The sequence below is a fragment of the Indicator indicator genome, chromosome 1 (assembly GCF_027791375.1).
Source record: "Indicator indicator isolate 239-I01 chromosome 1, UM_Iind_1.1, whole genome shotgun sequence".
In the NCBI taxonomy this organism is placed as follows: Eukaryota; Metazoa; Chordata; class Aves; order Piciformes; family Indicatoridae; genus Indicator; species Indicator indicator.
Window position 1 is genome coordinate 113,648,639 of NC_072010.1, and position 20,397 is coordinate 113,669,035.

General features: G+C 43.8%; 1 protein-coding gene across 3 annotated transcripts in view; it reads right to left on the reverse strand.

Annotated features, from left to right (window-relative positions):
• Positions 1–20,397, reverse strand: part of RUNX1 (RUNX family transcription factor 1) — a 76,101-nt gene that overhangs the window by 24,421 nt on the left and 31,283 nt on the right. For all 3 annotated transcript variants that reach the window (XM_054381282.1, XM_054381275.1, XM_054381268.1), the window contains exon 4: positions 8,393–8,584. In XM_054381282.1, coding sequence (XP_054237257.1) covers positions 8,393–8,584 — 192 coding nt within the window. The remainder of the gene's footprint in view (positions 1–8,392; positions 8,585–20,397) is intronic.

Genomic DNA, 20,397 nt, shown 5'->3' on the forward strand with positions numbered 1-20,397 from the left:
CTGGAAGATGCTGAGCCTTCTCAGTTTCCTCAGAAATGAGGAGAAGAGCTGGCAGAGGCTCCACCATGGAGGAGTGACTCCAGCACTGCTGTACTGAAAGAGAGCTAAAGGAGAAAGAAGTGAGCCCAAGTAGTTCACTTTTTTCTCTGGCAATCACAAAGACCATCAAGAGCACTAACACTAGGCTGGTGGCCACAATACAGGCACAAGATACTGGGTTAGAGAGCAGCTCCACTTATGCAGTGACATAACGGAGAAGGGACTTTGGCATACTAAGTGTAGGATGACAAAACAAAACAAACCAGAATGGATTGCTGTGCAAGTTAAAAACTGAACCAGGGATACTTGTCCCTACCTGCAAGCTGTTTCTCATAGCAGTATCCATCAGCTCAGCCTTGTTCTCATGTGGTAAAAGACATGGACTGATTAATGAAAAATAAAACTGTGTCTTGATTAATGAAAAATAAAACTGTGTCTGGGCATGAGCTGTCAAATTTTATAGCTGCCTAAAGATTCATCTAGACAGGTAGAGGGACTTCCAAAGGCATTTCCATAGCTGTCCCTGATTTCTTTGTGGCTTAGGTGCTTGGGCTCTATCAAAAGTCTTGATAAGGTGCCTTTCTGGTGTGCTAAGTTTTCCAAAGCACTCTGTAAAAATCAAGCGCTAGATAGCTTGCCAAAAGATATGCAGAATGACTTTGACAAAACTTAGAGCAAAATACAGATCTCTAAACTTCTTGATTTCTTTTAAATCCAGTGTTTCCTTTTCTTTAGTGCAAAGTCATCCTTTAGGATGCTCTGTGTGGAGGACAAAAGCTGGGGAAAAAAGCAGATGAAAAATTTGCCTAAGTGAAAATGCTGCTTAGGGATTGAGAACATATTTGTTGCCTTATCTACTGCTTTTTTTAATGTCAGGAAGTGCCAGCAACTGGAAAACAAAGATTGGTATCTTTTAAATGTATCGACACTTGGAAATCTTCTGGATTAAACACCATTACATAACTCTTTCCATTAGGGCCTTAAGTTGATGAAAAAGCTAAACAATTTCAGGCCCTTTGTTTTTTTCTTAGAGCTGAATGTGAGGAGGCAGAGGAGGCTCTTGTGCAAGGCTTATGCCCTGGAGCTGAGTGTGCTGCATGCAACGCGGGCAGGTGTTGAGGAACTGGCTTCCTCACTTCACTGTGCCCCAAGAGGGAACAGATGGAGGAGGCACAAATCTGTGGCTAAAGGGGATGAATCCTTGAGGCGCGTGGATGAGGCAGCAGAATGGATTCCTGCCACCCTCAAATAAGAAAAGCCTTCCTCTTAGGAGGCAAAGCATGAGGTCTCCGACACCAGTGCTGGGGAGACAAATGAGCCTGCGTCCAAGGTGGGATATATACAGAGAACTGCTGAAGATCTGATGGTTCATGTAGGAGTACGGAGTGTACTGGGATTCTGCAGGAAAAGGTTTTAGCTTGTCACTGAGATCCAGCAGAGCAAATAGTTGAGAAGATCCCTGAGCATCCTCCTGCCAGTCCAGGGAACTGAAATGTCCCTTGTTTCACCCCAGTTAATCCACGTGTGCAGAGAACTGATTGAATGGAAGAAAACACAGGCCTGGAGAACATCCTCTGGGCCCTGCAGCCCAGCCACATCTTGTGTTCTGAGCTTGCATAATGCAGCAAGATCCAACTTAAATGATGTCTTGCTGTCTCTGATATCCTCCTGGAAGGCTGCCAGGGCTGCTCTGATACCTAGGAATCATCTTCTAATCTCCAGTCTAAATTCATTGACGGTCAGTTTACAGAATAACCACTTGATCTTGAGCCAACACTGTCCTTCAGAGCAGATGTTTCTCCTCCCTCCCCAGCACTGAACCTCTCTGCTGTGTTTATTGACTGTAAATACCTTCCTTCTCAGCCTCTGTTTTGGCACACTGCATAAACTCAGCTCTGCTAACCTCTTCTTTAATGTAAGGTCTTTATTTCTCTTATACTGTAAGGTCTTTATTTCTCTTATACTAACTGTGACTTTGCACCTGCTGCCACTTGAATTAAATTTTTCTTGGAACACTGATTGACCATTTCTTCCTCTGGACCTCAGATGAGATTTTTCTAAAACCTTCCATGCTGCTATTAATACAATGTCCCACCTATGGTATCTCAAAATGGCAAAACTGCTGACCTGGTACTGGCAGGGAAAGGGGGAAGAGCGGACATTTCTAACACTGGACAGAGGGAATTCCTCAGGACTGCTTTCATTCCTGGGCTGCTGCTGAGTATCACCATCCCTCTTTGTGTGTTACAGCACAACCAGCCCTGCAGATAAGCAAAGCCTTGGCAGTGAAAATGGGTCACAACAACAACATTTTCTCCCTGTCAAAATTAGTATTTGGACACAGCTCTCATCACAAACTTAACCCATCAAATGAAAGACATGCCTCTTGCTGTAAGGAACCTATTTCCACATGAGATGAAATGATTGAGTAAAAAAAGATGGTGAAAACTGAAGTAAAAAGAAAAAAAGACACTATGAGGCTGTGATTCCTTAACTATATTAGGCACATCTTGTGTATGTTTACCAGACTGATATTTTCTAGTCTATACAATATATTCTGTATATATACAATAGCTTCATAAATATTCTCCAAGACACAAATATAGAGAGTGTTAGTTTCAGAGCAAAATGTGAAGTCTCACTTATCCAGAAGCACTACACAACTTACTTTGTGCTTCTGCAGATGGCAAGAGTCACACAAGAGTGGTGAGAGCCTGGAATGGGTTGTCCAGGGAGGTGGTTGAGGCCCCATCCCTGGAGGTGTTTAAGGCCAGGCTGGATGAGGCTCTGGCCAGCCTGATCTAGTGTGAGGTGTCCCTGCCCATAGCAGGGGAGTTAGAACTAGATGATCCTTGTGGTCCCTTCCAACCCTGACTGATTCTATGATTCTATGATTTCTGCTTCTCCCTTTTAGTTTATGCTTTAAAGCAAACTTCCTAAGGCATGTTCCAGTTTGGTTGATGCAAGTAACTGGACAAAAGCAGGAGCACCTGTGCCTGCAGAGCTGCAAGATGGATTCAGACAGTCTTATATTTGTTAGAAAGGGGTATGAAAAAGGAGGGAGTCTGCTCCCCAGAGTAGACTTCTTTTAAACTGAATGAAAGAAGAATTGTGTTGCTAATCCTGTTCACATTCTCCTGTGCTCTTCTCTTTGCATTCAGCTTGGTTTATGACACAACAAATAGACAGCAGAGTGAGTCTGCTGCTAGTAACACTGTCCCCCTTAAAAACAAAGCCTGCAAAGGTTACCCATGGCATTATATAAAGGTATTATGTGTGGAGCAATAACTGCAAATCAAAGAAACATACTGTACTTTTTCCATAAAAAGATGCTTCTTTCTATAAACTTTCTTTTTTTTGATACAGCCAGCTGAAACCCTTCCAGCTAAACAGACCTAGTTTGCAAAACATTTTGGGAAAATAGCACTATTTCAACAAACTCTCTCCAGCCTCCTGGTGGTGGTGGCACTTCGGCTCTGGTTCTATGCCATGGGGGTAGCTTGACCTCCTTCTTTTTCCCTGTGCAGGAACTATTTAATTGTTCCTGGCATTGAAAGGAGGGGAAAGGAGAAAAAACATCTCTCCTCCTCACCTGGAGTTGGCTCTCGGCACACATTTACCAGAGACAGGTGTTGAAGGGGAGCTACATTAAGGCCAATAGTAAAATGTTCACAACCTGGCTCCTGGGGAAGAAATTGTACTCAGGGCTGGGGAGGAGGGCTCTTGAACATCCAGATAAAGCACTGGAGCTGGGGAACTTGGCAGCTCTGGCCATGTTGATTTGAAATTACGTACTCATTGCCAGCTCCTGCGCTGCCAGCACTGCCCGTGGGTGTGCTGACACGACCCACCCCCCACCACTCCACAGGCTGGGGAGGAGAGAGACAGGAGTGGGGTTGATAGCAAGGGTGCCAAGCTCAGGCAGGGGAGTGTATTTTGGGACAGAGAGGTCAAGTGGCTATTCAAGTGGAAATGGGATGATTCACAGATTCACACATTGCCTTGGGTCAGAAGGGACCCTCAAAGGTCGTCTTCTCCAACACTCCTGCAGTAAGCAGGGACACCTCCAAATAGAACAGACTGCCCAGAGCCACATCAAGTCTGATCTGCTATTAAATCACCATTTACCTGCTCTGCAAGTGCACCAGGTTAAGGAAAGATGAGAAGACACAGAGACATCCGAAGAAAATAGAAAAATATCACATTTAGTGTATTGCACAATGCAAAGAGTTGGCAAACCCCTGATCTTGAAAGCCTGTTTATCTGTTTTGGCAGGGAGCTATGAGTGCCTCAATCCTGGATTCTCAGAAGTGCCTGAAAACTGCATTTTGCAACAGCAAAATGGGGAGGCAGTGACAGCCTTGTCGAAGCCTGCTCTGAAACACTGCTGTGCGACCACTTCTAACTCTACTAATCTACAGTATATTAAGCTGATTTCAAAGTGGAAATATTAAAAATTGGGCAGGATACAGCTGTAGTAGGAACAAAGCCATTTTAATTCCCTGGGCTTAAACCATCGCCCTTGACTCCACTCCTGTTTTTCACCAGTTCATGAGAACCCTGATAAACTTGGGCTGGTTTTGGTGGAATGAGATTACGATAGCAAGGACCTTGAAACGTCTCTTAAACAAAGCATATTGCACCTGGAGGAAGACAAAAGGCTGGCTTGTAACAAAATAATCTTTCAGTCGTTATGTTTCATGCTAATTCAAAGACCTGATCTTTAAATGATCTCTCTTGCTTTGCTATCAGTGCTAATTCTGCTGCTTTGCTTTAAGATCTGTTAGCAATTTTATTACAGCTTTTTGTTTCCAGGGATTTTGGACGTGGTCATAAAAGTGTGGTCACAGCAGAAACTTAACATATAAAGTTACAAAATTTAAAAAGAAAAATTAAAAAAAAAAAAACAAAGGGGAAGAAAAAGGTTATCGAGCAAACTCATGTATTTTTAAGGCTGTAAAAGCTTAAAAAGAATAAGAAGTCTGTAGCTTAACTACAATGATTAGTTTTTTTTTCCCCTAGTCAAGAGAAATGGCTTTATTTTATTTTATTTTTTAACCTACGGGTAACTAATAAATCACTAGTTGGAAACATTTTTTTTTTGGCCAATCTGGAAGAAAAAAGAATACTGACGTTTTAAAATTTTTTTGGATTACATTCCTAACCCCACTGGTTAGGAATTAATTTACTGACTTTATTAACTCAACATGAATTCCTTCGAAAGAATACCTCTTGGCCTGATGACTTACACATTTAAAACACTTCTACTGGCCCTGAAAATAAATATACTGTAAAAGAACCACATAAATTCATATTTATGTAAAACTCTTGAATTACAGGTCAACCTATGCTGGTTAACATTAACCACTGTAAAATCAGTAATCATAAATTTAGTAACTTTCCAGGCTGGTGTTAGAAGAAAGTCAGATTTACAGCTATTACATATATAAACTTAAATGCTCATCAAGAGTCTTATCTAAACTTTCCTAAACAACACTCCAGCACAGCTCACATTGCTCTGTTTTCTTTTCACCTCTATACAAAGGAAGGGGTGAGTTAAAGTAGAAGTATGGGCCAGGTTTGAGGCTTTAACTGAATATCCTTACTCTGTGCCTGCAGATCAAATCCTTTGACATTATACGCTTGGTACAAGCACAAAGTAATCTTTCAACTTAAACCATGTGTGATGTGGTGGATGCTTTTTCTCCCCTTCTGTTCCCCTTTGGTCTCTGAATTGGCTATGGTTAGATCTTTTAAATGAACAGGTGTACTCTCTCCCTCCCTGTGATATGAAAGAAGCATAAAACTTGATTATAGCAATTTATGGCCTCTTAACTTGCTTTGACTTGTATCCATGACACAAGCAGCTTTATGCTCAGATTCAGCACTTTCTAAAATAGGAAGTTGAAATTAACCTCAATCCTGTTACAGATGAAAACCTCAACAAATAAACAATGGTTTAGTGGCATGGCAAGCTCCCCCTTTAAATCCAAGAGCTGCTCTGAGGTGCCTGTTTTGAGTAAGTTTTGTGTTTTAAAAAAAAGATAATTGGACTTGGATGAATAGAGAACTAGCCTGTGATTCATAGTGGTGTGACTTAAGACAAAGTTTAATGCTGCTACTTGGAAGTCAGCAATGTATGGCGGTTTATGTCTTATTCAAAAAGCGTTTTGTGCTTTCTTCAGCAAGAGAGAGTTTCAACAGAAGTGTTCCAGGATGCAAAGATGTGTGGATAGGTACAGAAACACTAGGGAGCAGGTCAGAAGTGTTTTGGTTTTGTGTTCTGAAATGTAGCACGGTTTATCAAAATTGGAAAGCTGATTAAATATCCCAACTGTCTAGAGGTCACACAGGACAACAGCGCAAAAGCAAATCACACTTTGAAAACTGAGTTAAAAATGATGGTGCTGGAGCTCCTTCCCACTATATTCCTTTTTCCCCACTATGATAGCATGACCCTGAAAAGATGAGCCCTAGATAGTAAAAGGCGTCTGCAGCAGAGACAGTCCCAAATGAGGCAGGGTTCAGTTTGGGGTTTATTTTATTGATAGAGACTGCAAGCCTCAACAAGTTGCCCAATGGATAACATGCTCATTTTGAGGGCAGAGAATAGGGGAAACTGGGAGAAAGCAGCCCAATAGGTGAAGAAGAGGAAACGTTAGCAGTTCCATTTGCTGTCCTTCTCTGAGCTACATCCGCAGGTGAAACACATTAAAGTCTCGTTGGCAAAGAGCAAAGCAGAGCAACCTACCAAAACTATTTCTGGAGAGAGCAGCTGAATCCCTGGCCAGCCATGAAAAGCCTATAGCTCTGAAGCTGCACAGGCAAGGGACTCTCACAGGGAACCAGGGAAGAGGGATACTTGACGTTAAACTTGATACTCTGCTAAGCATACAGTGTTCCCAAGAAGCTGAAGAATGTGAGCCTGAGACTGATATCTCCACCCACGTAGCCGCTGGCTGCTGAGTAGCCATAATAATATGTGTGTTTTCTTTTATAGGAACAGAGATGTGTGCAGGAGAATCCCAAGGCGGTTTGCTCTGCAAATCACAAAACGAAGTGAGGGGATTGCCAGCTGCTGGGAGAGAAGCAGGATTGGATCCTTCACCTGAGCTGACCTGACATTGCTTTAGAAAGGGAGAGAGCTGAGTGGTTCTTCCAATTGTCCTTTCGCCCCTCTCTTTCTACAGTATGGAACATGGAAATGTGCAGATTTATTTCCCCTGCTTCTCAAATATGCTCACAGCAAAGTCAACAGCAGATCTGCAGATTCTGCTATACAAAAGACCTCTCTAGCCCTGGGAATAAAAGGATGTAACAAGCGCTTGCTTTGGGTAAGCGATAACCTTTTCAGCAGGCAAAAAAGAGTACCCTGACTTTCAAAATAAATGCTGAAAAAAGAACTTATTTGCATTTGTGGTAACTATTTCTTCCCAAAAACCCTGGCAGAGAACCTTGACTAAGGCCATTTCATTCTGGCTGGAAGAACAGAAGAATAGCAAATTCCATCAGGAACAGCGCTCACTAAAATTAATACTGCCCCATACCCTCCCTTAGGTTCATCTCAGTATGAATCTTTGATACGTGTTTTGCAGGACACACAAGAGCTGACGATTTGGTGACCTGATTCACCAAGTTCCAGATGATTCGAGAGACAGAGTTGGTTTTAGCAGACAGACTCAGACCTAGCAGTGGCAGATAGGATTTCAATGACGGCTTGGTTTCACTGGCATCATCTGAGAGGGTGATCTCAGAGGAGATCAGACTCCTGAGTCATCATTTTGCAGGTTTTCATTCAAATAAACCCCCCTGGATACCACTAGCCACAGAAATATGCTCCAACTAGCCCACCCATATTAATGTCTTAGCACTAAGAGATGTCTTCAGGGGACAAAGCACTTTGCAAAGCTCTCTTTGTGGCTGCCTTCCTAGGAAAGGTCAAAACAAGGCACTGATGCTATTTCTCTCTCATTCAAGCACACAATGTAATGATAAATACCTGTCTGGAAGTGCACCTACACATAGAAAAATGCCTGGCTTACTGCATCTTTGCAAGAAAACAACAGCTTTCAAGACATTACAGTTCTCAGTGAGGTTAACTAACACCATGAGCTGTACTGACACTGGGAAGATGAAATAGTATAGACCCCTTAAAATCTGTCAGGTCTTTAGAAATACAGATGTATTTTAGGAATCCCCTCCTTTCACTTGTAAAATGCTCTCACGCATTAAAGGCAGCCAAGGAGAGTCCAGAAGAGACGGAGGGGCAGGAGGCCAGTGCCAGTGAGCCCCAATGCTTCACAGGCTGGTGGGATGGAGGTGGGCAAGCAGGGGGAGGATTTCAGGTACTTACCCTGAATCTGACTCTGAGGTTGAGGGTTAAAAGCAGTGGTGTGGTTCAAGGAGGCTCGTGGGTTGGGTGTGGGGGCTGGGTGGTGTGGGCTGACCCTCATGGCTGTACGACGCAACTGCTCCAGTTCACTCAGGCGCTCTGAAAAGGACAAGCTCCCGGGCTTTGTCTGCTCATCTATTTTCTGACGATGTCCTATTGTGGGAGGGGGGGGAAAAAGATCAGAAAATCTCACTGACACATGAGGTCTGTTGACTTATTTTCTTTTAAAATTGTTTTTCTTATTTTTTTAAACCCCTTGTCCACTGGCAAAGTACCTAAGCAGCTAGCGGCCATCTGAAATTAAACTGAAACCACCTCCACTGCAAGAATAGGAGACACAAGCAAGTCATGCATTGTAATCATACTATGGGGAAGCCTGAAGCATGACCTAGTCTGAAGAACCAGATCCACTGAAAACTGCAATGTCTTTTTACACCTCGCTCTGGAAGAAGAGATTCTAAAAGGAAGACTGTCTGTGAGGATGCATAAAAGGAGGAAACATTGAGTGGCTCCTGTGTTAAACCTGCACTGTTGGGCTATAAAATAGCAAATCCAAACAAATTCCGTTTTTTGATCCTTTTGCAGAGGATTTACAGACAAAAATAGGAAAACCAAACCCACTAGAAGCTGTCAGACTTGAAAATGGAGTAATGAAGTTGCTCTTAGTGGCATCAGGAGCTTCAGAAACCTGAGGTTCCACCAGACATCTGACTATAAGAGAGCAGATACTGACACCACAGCATTGGACAGTCAACTGTGGACTTGGTCATAACCACATGGGAGTTAGAGGGTCCAGCACACCCTGTGGCAGTGCAGTCCTCATGAAGCTCTAGTGTTGTGACCCTGTGGGGCTGGGAGGGTGACAAGGAAGGCACTGGAGAGGCTCAGCTTCAGCACAGAATTGGGACATATCCTGATTCAAGAAAAGGCAGAGACACATCTCATCATGGGCAGGACTATATTCAAGATAAGCCTTAACTAGCAGCAGTGAGTACTATGCAAGGACTAAAGTAATGCATTTCTAACTGTTGCCTTTGGTTGCTCTCTGGACTGGGATCCTTTGTGTGTCAACCCGTAACCACAGAGACAGCACACAGAGCATACAAGAAGGATGTTTCATTTTCTGGAACACTTTTTCTCTGGTAGGCACACATTTTACATCCTTCTTCTACCTCTTTAAGAGCTAATCTACTGTTACAAATTTGCAAACCACTTCTGTGTCCATTGGTTTCCAGCCTTATGAGATAGCCTTCAAAAGTGAGATACCTTATTCTGGAAGGCTGCTGAAGCTGAAGTAGAATGTTTGGTGGAATGTCTGAAATGGGGTGGTTCAGACACATTCATAACCAGTGGAATCAAAAACTTCCTATGTCATTTTCCCCACTCCCCAAAATGCTTTTTCTTCTTAAAGATCACAGAAAACAGCTCTTCAGCAGGAAGGCCAGAAGAAGACTGTCTCTGGCACACAAGTCTGGCTTTCTCCAAAGGCAAGGCAAGACACTGACTGCAATGAGTTTATGAGGACAAAGACTCCCATCTGTATTTAGTCAATGGCGTAGGATCCCTAGCTTCAGAGATGTTATTTTCATACCTTCTACTTGGGGACCCTCATGTGGAGCAATGGATGCCGTGATCTCTCTTTTACCCCTAATTCCATTTCTGCTGCATTTGTCACAGGAAATCAGCTGCCTCATGAATCTTTGTGCTTTACCCATTCCCCTTCTGAACTGGGGGGCACTGTTACCATAATGGAAAAGTATGTGAAATCTCTAGTCTAGAGGTCAAAAAATCTTTTTTTTTCCTACTTGTTCCCTTGAAGAAGGTGGCATTATTCTTGATTTCTGCTGAACATCATAGTTTGCTGTCTATCTGCTCCTGATTTTCATTTTCCTGTTGTGAAGAGTTGCCTTCTGCAGCTTTCTTTGCATCTCTGTCCTCCCTGCAAGGAGGTGGACAGGGTGGTTCCTATGGTGAGTCTTCTCTCAACTCACGGCCACAGTAGTCAAACAGACTGGCACAAAGCTCCTGAAAATAATCTGCTGTGCCCTATTCCACACATCTCTGTAGTACTTAATACATAAAGATTTATAAACATCCAGCTTCCAAATTTTGAATATCAGTGAATAAGCAGCAAAAGATCTCTGAAGAACTCTGTATGCCCCTTACTCTACAGAACACTCTTTCAAGCCACCCTAACAGCTCAATCGAGACACAGGACCATTTTATGGACTAAAAGGAAAAACTACATTTAAAAGCAGTTCCCAGTAGCTACATTTCTAAAATTAAATTTTATAACTCATATTATGGTTCCAAATCGCAGTGGCTCAGTGCTTCTTCCTGTTGCCAGGCCCTTTGGCACAGTTTGAACTGTCTCAAATTCCACTGTGCTGTAAATTATCCCAAGAGGGGAGAAAAAAATATGTAAAAAGACTTTATGTAGTAGCAGTTTCATCATTAAAGAGACCCATTAGGGCTTCTGAAATGGAGAAAACAGGAGGGGAGAAGTGAAGAAAGATGAAAAAGACTTTTATCTGACATTCTGGTTGGTCAAGAGCAAGCACTTCATTTGTCAGCAGTTGCAAAGCGGGATACGGCCTCAAGCCTTGGTCTCCTGACCCTGGACTTGAATGCAAACATGCAGAGTCATGAGACATTTGTAAAATGCCTCATACATTTGGATTATTTTAGGCTTCAACATGCTGAACCTAGGGCTTGCAGAGCCAAGAACCAGATCCTTCCAAATCCATTCCTCCAATGTAATTTATTCCTCATTTCAAATTCCACTCAGATATCTTCTGCTTTTATGGGAGCGCACCAATGACCCCTTGCTACCCAACCTCCTCTTTCTGCTACCCAACCTCCTCTTTCTACTTCCCTGGTGCTGTTCTCCCAGCATCTGGAGCTTTCCTGCCTGGGTTGAAGCGAAGTGTCCCAGCAATGCAAGCCTGTGTGCTAGCAGCCTCACGCAGAGGTGAGTGGTTCCTCTGAAGCCTACAGGACAAGGGCCGCATTAAGGCAGCCGAGGAAGGAATTAGCTTTCCTGCTTTGAATATACTTCAGGTACTAATTTTATACCAAGCTGGCACAAGACACTGGGCAGGGCAGACAAACCTGAGCTTACTCTGAACAAACCAGTGAGAAGGCAGCGAGCAAGGCAAATTAACCCAGGCACAGCATCCTCCCAAGGTCACTGCAGGGCACCCCATTCCCAGGCCAGCTCTCTCTGAGCTGATGTGAGTATCTCCACCTGTCTTTGCACCACACACCCATCAAGTGAATCTCCTGCTCCTCTGTCCACCTCAGCCCTATGCTGTCCAAGATCATCCTGCTGAATTTTGGGCATTAAAGAGAGGTGTCTCAGCTAGCAGCCTCTTGCACTGTACCTCCTTCATAGCCTGGGGGTACCAGTGGTGCATGGGCACGCACAAGATCTGTCTCACATCCCTTGGACTTGTGGAAATTCCACTTGTGTCAACACATTTTGGGAAGGAAGACCATCATCAACAGGCTCCTTCTCAGGGGACCTCTGCTGGTGTTTTTGTCCATACATTGCAATGTTTTGCTGGGAAGTACATAGAATCAATGCCAGGTAAATATCATCTCAAGATGCAGCTCCAAATGTGGCACATTTTCTTTTCCCCTCAGTCAGAAATGCTATTCAACCTTTTTTCCCCTTGCTGACTGCTGCAGGTAGCAACACAGAACCTGTTTTGCATAAAGATCTGCAGCAGCAAAGTGAAGAACTATGCCAGAAAAAGGGAAGAAAATATAAAAGGTTTTCCTAAGCCACTATAAATGCACTGGTAGAGCTTTTCTAGGGTGACTTGTATTTTTATGTTTATTAGCTTTTCTTTGAAGTTACTCTCTAAAAGGCAAGTTCTCCTCGGTTCACCCCTGTGAAGTCCAGGACTATTATTATCCCCCTTTTATAGATGGAAAACTGAGTGGCAGAGAAATTAGGTGACTTGCCTGTGGTCAGGCAGTGACCCTGTGGCAGACACTCACCTCCCAGCTCAGTGTGGTGACAACAAGCTCAAGCTTTCCCTTTGCAGGAGAGCAGCATGGTGCAGGATGAAAAGAGCAGCAGGAAGGCACTCGGAAACTAGTGCAGATCTGCTGAGCCAGCAGAGTGGCCACGAGGATCTGCCACTTTTGCAAATCAGATGGAACTCTATGGAAGTCCATCAAACATCTAGTTGTTGAAGCAAGTAGACATAGGCCCAGAGCTTGCAGGTACAGCAGACTTGCCACAAGACCGCACTGCTGTCCTCTTTCTCTCCTTGGGTCCCCATAGTTTTAGACAAGAATCAGTTTGCAGGTACTAGCAGAGGAAAGAAAATGGCAAAGAATTTTTTTTTTTCCCTTTGGGTTGCAGGGTCAGCGTTCAAATCACTGGAATATGCAGATGTCCATCCAGCCAACTTGGCTAAACCACAGGGTTTGGTGGGGGGGGGGTGTGTGTGTTAGATTTTTTTTTTTCTTATCCCTTTCAAGTACTGCCTCAGTGAGGTCAGGTGAATGTTTTTTACACAAAATATTAAATAAGGAGGGGGCAGAAGACTTTAGCTTTTTTGATACTTTTACAGCAACACAACATGAAAATGCTTTCCCTCTTAATGGGAGGGAAATGCAGTTTTATAGACTTTAAGAGACTGTGGAGCACCCAGTTTGGCAGCTTTCTGGTTTCTGGGTGCAGAAACAAGAAGAACAAAGTGCTTTGGCTGCCCCCGTTTTCGTGCACATTGGACAATCATTGGGAACAGTTGCTCATTCTGGGTTTCACACTATGCCCAGCCCCATGCAGATGACAGCAGTGCTCTGGGCTGCCTGCAGATGCAGAAAAAAAAACGATCTCCCATCACCTTCCTTTTAACCTAGTTTTAAAAGGTGTCACTAGATGCCTTTCAGGTTCAGAAGGGGAGAAGCAGGTAAAACAAAGGGTAAGTAAAGGTGTTGCCACTCTCATTCTGCCAGCTGAGACTACTGAAACTACTCTGAGTATGCAGGACTGTTTCACAAGAAAACACTGCCGGAGTGGATTAATAGAAGGAAGTCACAGGGCAATTACATTCTTCTATTTCTTATTCTCTTTCACTCACAAATTTGACTCTTTGAAGCTCATGCATCAGGAGGTACTAACGCCCACAAAAGGTTTGGGCTTGGAGAACTAGGTATCAGATGGAGACTCACTGGCTCACAGCTGCTGAGCATCCTGGCTAAAAGCAAACCCAAGCAGAAATGCCAGAGTTTTTCATGTTTATTACCCTCAAATTTTCTGCCCCAAATCAGCAGTTTGTATTTGCATGGAGATAGTATAAAAGGAATTTAATTAAATGGAGTCATTTCTCCAGAATGGAATCAGAACACATCCCCTCTCTCCTCTGCTCTCTCTTTACCCAGGCAGAAATGGAAACTTCACATCCAGAAAGTGGATTATACACAAGAAAACACAGCATCTAGCCAGACTTTGCTGAAGTAGGGAGTGGCTGATGAGACCTGATGCTTTGGTTCAACGAAAGCTGGCATCTCCTCTTTTCAGGGCTGTTTGTGTTCAGGGCTTTGTTTTGGCTCCATCTCTAGTGGGGCAGAAAATAATCCATGTTTCATTGTGTTCAGATAACAAAATGGTAAACATTGTTTTGTCCATGGAGCTAAAATAAATCCAGTTATTTTGTTTATAGTGACGGATGTGAAAAAAATATACTCTTTCACACTATTCTAGGAAGTGAACACACTACCTTTAGTGCAAAAAAATGATACATTCTTGTAAATAAAAGTCAATTAAAATGTAGTGCTTCTATATTACTACCAAGCCAGGAATTGTAAATGCTTGAAAATCAGCTATGCTCACAAAATGCTCACAAAAAAAGCTTTTTTTTTGGCTAACAATAGAAATGGTGCCTTAAGTGCATAAACCAGTAATATTTTCCTATGTGCCAGACACCCTAGATAGAAAATACTTGGCATATTCTTTCCCCATTATTTCCTATGTGCAGAGAAAGAGCAAGTAGTGTAAGTTTTCTAGGACACCATTTGCTCTGGTTTCCAACAGACCTGACCTGATCCTGCAGAGATGAACATGTATGCTTTGCATAAGGCACTAACCCTTGTTACATAGCAGCTCAGAGGGCTCTTGGAAATCATGCTTGAAAATAAAACTAATTCGCAGAGTTGTTTCCTCTGTAGCCTCCATCACTTGGATGGAGGCTACTTACACTGCATTCAGGCATTTGAAGGATCAGTATGGGACAGTGTCAGATCTCATTAACCTCTTGCACAGAGTTAGAAATACAACATAAAAAGTTCCTAAAAAAGGAATTAAGCACACTGTACAATATTTTCTCTTACCTCAAGTAAAAGTATTATTGCTAGGGTAAGGAGAAATAATGGTGTTTGTAGTCAGAGCTTCAAGTAGACTCACCAACAATGATGGGGTTTTGCTGTTTTTCTTAAGCACTGTACAGCACAAGCCTTGTTTCCAGACAGAAGGAACATCATGACAGACAGGATATTATGCTTGACATTTTGGTACTGTGTCTGTAATTACCAGCAGAATCAGGGCTGTGCATCAGTCCTGACCTGATTGTAGCACAAGGTGCTGGGCAACCTATGAGTGAGGCTGGATACTATGTGATTTGATGACCAAGCTGACATCCCATGGCCCTTCAGAAGCAAAATGCTGAGCACTGCCAAGCACAGAGAGCTTGACACCAGGAAGTGATGTGCTTCTCCTGTCAGGTCCCTGGCAAATCTCACCCCTTCTGTGTCTCTGTGGAAAAATCTGCCTTGTTACTCCAACTACCTGTAGACAGACTAGACGTTTCAGGTACAATCCTATGCTGGGCATTTAATTTTTTCTAGCAGATAATCCAGTTTGTCTGTATGTTGAACAAGTGTCCAGTGATACCAAGGTGAACAAAGATTTATATGGCAGGTTCCCTGCTCTCCAGTAACTTCCCACTTTTCCTGGGGGACAGCCCAGGTAGCTTCTTGCACCTCTGTTGGGAGGTTAGTCACCCTACCGCAATGACACGTACCCTGAATGGTTGGTGGAGTTTTCCTCTGTGTGTTTTAACAGTAGTTAAACAATATTTTGGCTTTTTGTCTTTTTCTCTTCTTTTCTGTATCAGTGTTTTTAAATAAAACCCACACAAGCAGATCATAGAATCATAGAATCAGTAAGGATTGGAAGGGACCACAAGGATCATCCAGTTCCAACCCCCCTGCCATAGGCAGGGACACCTCACACTAGATCAGGCTGGCCACAGCCTCATCCAGCCTGGCCTTAAACACCTCCAGGGATGGGGCCCCAACCACCTCCCTGGACAACCCATACCAGGCTCTCACCACTCTCATGCTGAAGAACTTCTTCCTCACTTCCAGCCTCAATCTCCCCACTTCCAGCTTTATTCCATTCCCCCTAGTCCTGTCACTACCTGAGATCCTAAAAAGTCCTTCCCCAGCTTTCTTGCAGGCCCCCTTCAGATACTGGAAGGCCACAATAAGGTCACCTCAGAGCCTTCTCTTCTCCAGACTGAACAGCCCCAACTCTTTCAGTCTGTCCTCATAGCAGAGGTGCTCCAGTCCTCTGATCATCCTGGTGGCCCTTCTCTGAACACCTTCCAGCGTGTCCATATCCCTCTTGTAACAGGGGCTCCAGAACTGGACGCAGTACTCCAGGTGGGGTCTCACCAGAGCTGAGTAGAGGGGGAGAATCACCTCCCTTGACCCGCTGGCCACACTTCTCTTCATGCAGCCCAGGCTCTGGTTTGCTTTCTGGGCTGCAAGTGCACATTGACAGCTCATGTTGAGCTTCTCGTCCACCAGCACCCCCAAGTCCCTCTCCTCAGGGCTGCTTTCCAGCCACTCACTGCCCAGCCTGTATTTGTGCTTGGGATTGCCTCAACCCAGATGCAGGACCCTGCACTTGGTCTTGTTGAACATCATGAGGTTGGCTTGTGCCCACCTCTCCAGCCTGTCCAGGTCCCTCTGGATGCCATCCCTTTCCTCCAGCATGTCTGCTGCACCACACAGCTTGGTGTCATCAGCAAACTTGCTGAGGGTACACTCAATGCCACTGTCCATGTCACCAACAAAGATGTTGAACAAGACTGGTCCCAGGACTGATGATCCCTGAGGGACTCTGCTTGTCACTGGCCTCTACTGGGACATGGAGCCATTGACAGCCACTCTTTCGGTGCGGCCATCAAGCCAGTTCTTTATCCATCTCGTGGTCGTGATGCTATAGGTAGAACAAAATCTGCTGTGAAAAAAGAGTTCTGCCCTGGAACAAACTAGAGCATGTGGCAGAATCCAGATCAAGACCCTCTTGCCTGGTCTATGTTAGAAAACAAACTTTGGTTTTCTATTTTCCTGGTGAGTGTTCTGTCAGGCTGAGAGCCCTTTTTGCCACTGATTCGCTATCCAGATGCTCTGGGAGAGCTCCACTAGGGAATGTCCCTTGGAAAATGAACAAGTGGAGGCTATTGACATGGCATGTTGACTGAGAGGCTGTGGACTCTTCCAGGATGAGTCCCCCCAGCTCTCTACCTCCCTCCCGATGAACATACGAAAAGCCTCATGTCTACCCTGAGTTACCACAGCCACAGAAAGCAATCTTGACAATTTTTGCAAGGCAGGTAATATGCATCCTCTCCCTCTAGCTCTGTTATTGAGGCCTGTGCTATACCAACAAATAGCAATGCACAAACACATTTCCACTTAAATCACAATTATTTTGCTTGCTATGGATCCACCAAAACTCCTGGTGAATCTAACATATGTAGGTCTTGTATTTCTGTCATGGAAGTGCAATTATTCTGTGGGTTCACCCCAAGAATTAGGTCACTGCAGAAAAGGAAAAGTAAGGGAACTGAGTATTAGGCGTTTGGAGGCCAGAATTTGCTAATGAAAGTTAAATTAGTCTAGAAAATTATACCCTTTTCTTTTTTTCCCCTTTCCCTCATGTCAATATATATACTTTAAAAATACCAGCTCTTTGACAGAGTTTGAATGACTCCCAGCTTAAGCATCACATTGCCAAAAGTCTCTTTTGTTTCTTTATAGTTTGCATCTTCCCACATGTACAAACTGCCATAAGAATACCCTCCAGCCATGGGCTGAGGCATCACAGTTGAAGATATGTATGAAAGAGTAGGTGTAGAATGATGCACAACCAGCCAACCAACAGCTCAGCAAGTAACCAAGGAAAATATGGGCACAAAAAGGTACCTCTATCAGGAAAAAAAAAAAAAAGCACAACACAAAACAAACCAACGCAACAACACCAAAAAAACTCCACCTGCAGAAACACAAGGCTCATGTAGCAAAGACCGAGCCACCAATTGGGTGACCCCTGGGAGAAGGTTGTCTTTCTGCTGAATACAAGGGACCAGGCTCATAGTTCAATCACCTTAATCAAATGTGCAAGCTGAGATGGGATGACTCTGAACCCCCTCCCTCAGCCTGAGTTGGGAAAAAAGCAAAGGATGATAGCATTTGTCACCTTTACAGTGCCTCTCAGAGGACAGATGAACAGGAAAGCGAGTTATGATGCACAAGCATCATAATATCGGAGGTCAGAGAAATAACTTAAACAGGAACCCATTTCATCAGTCTGCCATAATATCTTTAGACACTAAAAGGCCTCCATCATTCAGCCTCAGACAGAGCTGTACATGGGACCTGCAAGTTAAAGGTCAAGTCCTGTGGCTTACTGTTTACATAAACCAGGAGGATTTGGCAATAGAAAAGTAAATTTACTCCCCACGGATGCTGACCATTCATACTTTGACGACTTGTAAAAAACTTTCCTCCTGTCCAAAAAAAAGCTATAGCCAGGTTACAGGCTTCCCTCAAACTGAAGAGCTTTGCTTTTACCAAGCGTGGTGACTGATGTTTCCACACAATAGTTGAAAATACCTGTTTTCCCAAAGAAACAGAATCTGTAGGTTACTAAGTAGTCTCTCCCCTGTAGTAATGCTCTATTGTGCCTCCACAGGACTGCGGTTCACTGAAAGCTCATAAATTTCATGTGGTTCTGCCTAGTCTTTATTTTAGGTTCTTGAACCATTTTATGCTTTCCTCATTTTCTTTGCAGCTGCAGAGAGATATAGTAAGCTACTGTATAGCATTTTGAAAGCAGGGCCTCTGAGAAGTTTCCAAACTGCATACAAGCAGGTTATTCTTTGGCTTGTTTTCTTTGGCTTGGTGTTAGCAGTACAGAATGAGTCAAACAGTATTAACTTTCAAGAGGGAAGTGGTGTGGTCAACCAAAACTGTTTGCGGCTAGATTGCGAAGATAGGTAGAGCAGGTAATGAAGAACAGCCCATAATGCAGGGTGTAGGTAGGAGAGGCAGACAGACTCAGACAAACAGAATCTTTAATAATTAAATCAACACTGTCGCCTGAATTTTTCTGTGGCTTTATATGCTAAGGTTATGACACAGCCTGGCTTTTCTGGACTGGTCAGCCCTGAGAAGATGGCCTGGTACATGTCATGCTTCATCGACTTGAACTACAATACTTTGCAAAGGAAGAATAAAGGTCAGGTCCTGTTTTAACAAAGGAAATACATCAACTTTTCATTTATGGCTGGTTAAATTTTTTCTTGTGTCTCCTCCCACTTTTACAGGCTGTGCCTTATCTGTTCTATGATTAAAGGCGGCAAGGGAGATGTTTCCCTCCTTTAGGATGTGTTGCAATTATTAACAAGCATATCATGCCCTCATAGTAGAGACAACTCCTTCTCTTACAATTCAGAAGCAGAGTTGAGAGAGTGTCTCCCTAAGCATCAGTCTCCCTCATGCTCTGCACAGACCTGAGCAGCGCAGACCATAGGGAACAGTCTCACCAAGGTTTATCACTAACACTACTAGGAAATACCTTCCTCATTACAATTCCAAATTGCAGCAGACAAGCAAGGAGCAAGGTCACAAATGGAGATGTAGAGCAAGAGTCCTCTTTGCATTCTTCAGAGTGGGTGACAGAGAATGAAGCAAAAGCCTGCAGTGTTTTCCTATGGGCCTGCAATGAAGAAACTGCTGCACCTTTTGATTATCCAGGGCAGGTAAATCTGCAAAGGACTGCAACAGAGATGGATTTTCACACCTTCCAGTTATATTCCAAGAAGAAAATAAGGCTATTCAGTGGAAGTCCCACACGGCTTCATCCAGCCTTTCTCTTAAACACTTGTTGTTTTGGTAAACTTGTAAGGAAGCCAACTCCTCAAAACCAGAGGCTTCAGAAAAGGTCCTAGACCACCAAAAGCTTGCTTGGTGAACAGAGGCACTTAACTACTCCATGCAGGGTGAAAGTTTCCCTTCCCTTTTCCTAGCTGCCTTACCAGCCTGAGAAAAAGAAGACCCTCTCTCCCACCTCCTGTGGAAAGCACAGTGAAGGAGGCAGGTTGCAGAGGTTTTGTGGTCAGGTCCTGCTGCCCTCCAGCACATCCCTGAAAGAAACTTTCTCATCTGCCAGCAGTGTGGTAGGCATTCAGCAGCAAGCCCTGGAGGGACTGCAGGACTGCTGACTGATGCTCCAGTAGCCCAGCTTTACTACCCAACCTCCTTCTAGGGAGGGTAAGGGTTGTGTATGACACCCTTGAAACCACAGTTGGCAGCTCTGCCGCAGGGTTTCAACCACAAGTCCGTCCTTCCCCAGCTCAAGCAAAACTCAGAAGCTTCTTCAAACATTTCGTTTGCTTGTGTTTAATGACTGCCATTCAAAAGCCTTTCCTTGCTGAAAAAATATGATGCATGAAGGACCAGACTCAGAAATCTTTCTTTCACAGCACCATTAACTTCTTCCTGGAAAGACACTTGGCATGTCAGTGGGGACCAATGTATAGTCATATCCCCTAAGGCCAACCTACTTGCCCAAAAGCTGCTTATTAATGCACAAACACAAGACATACAAGTTCCACCTATGCAGACTTTTTTCTTTTTTTCTATGGAAAATGCTCCAC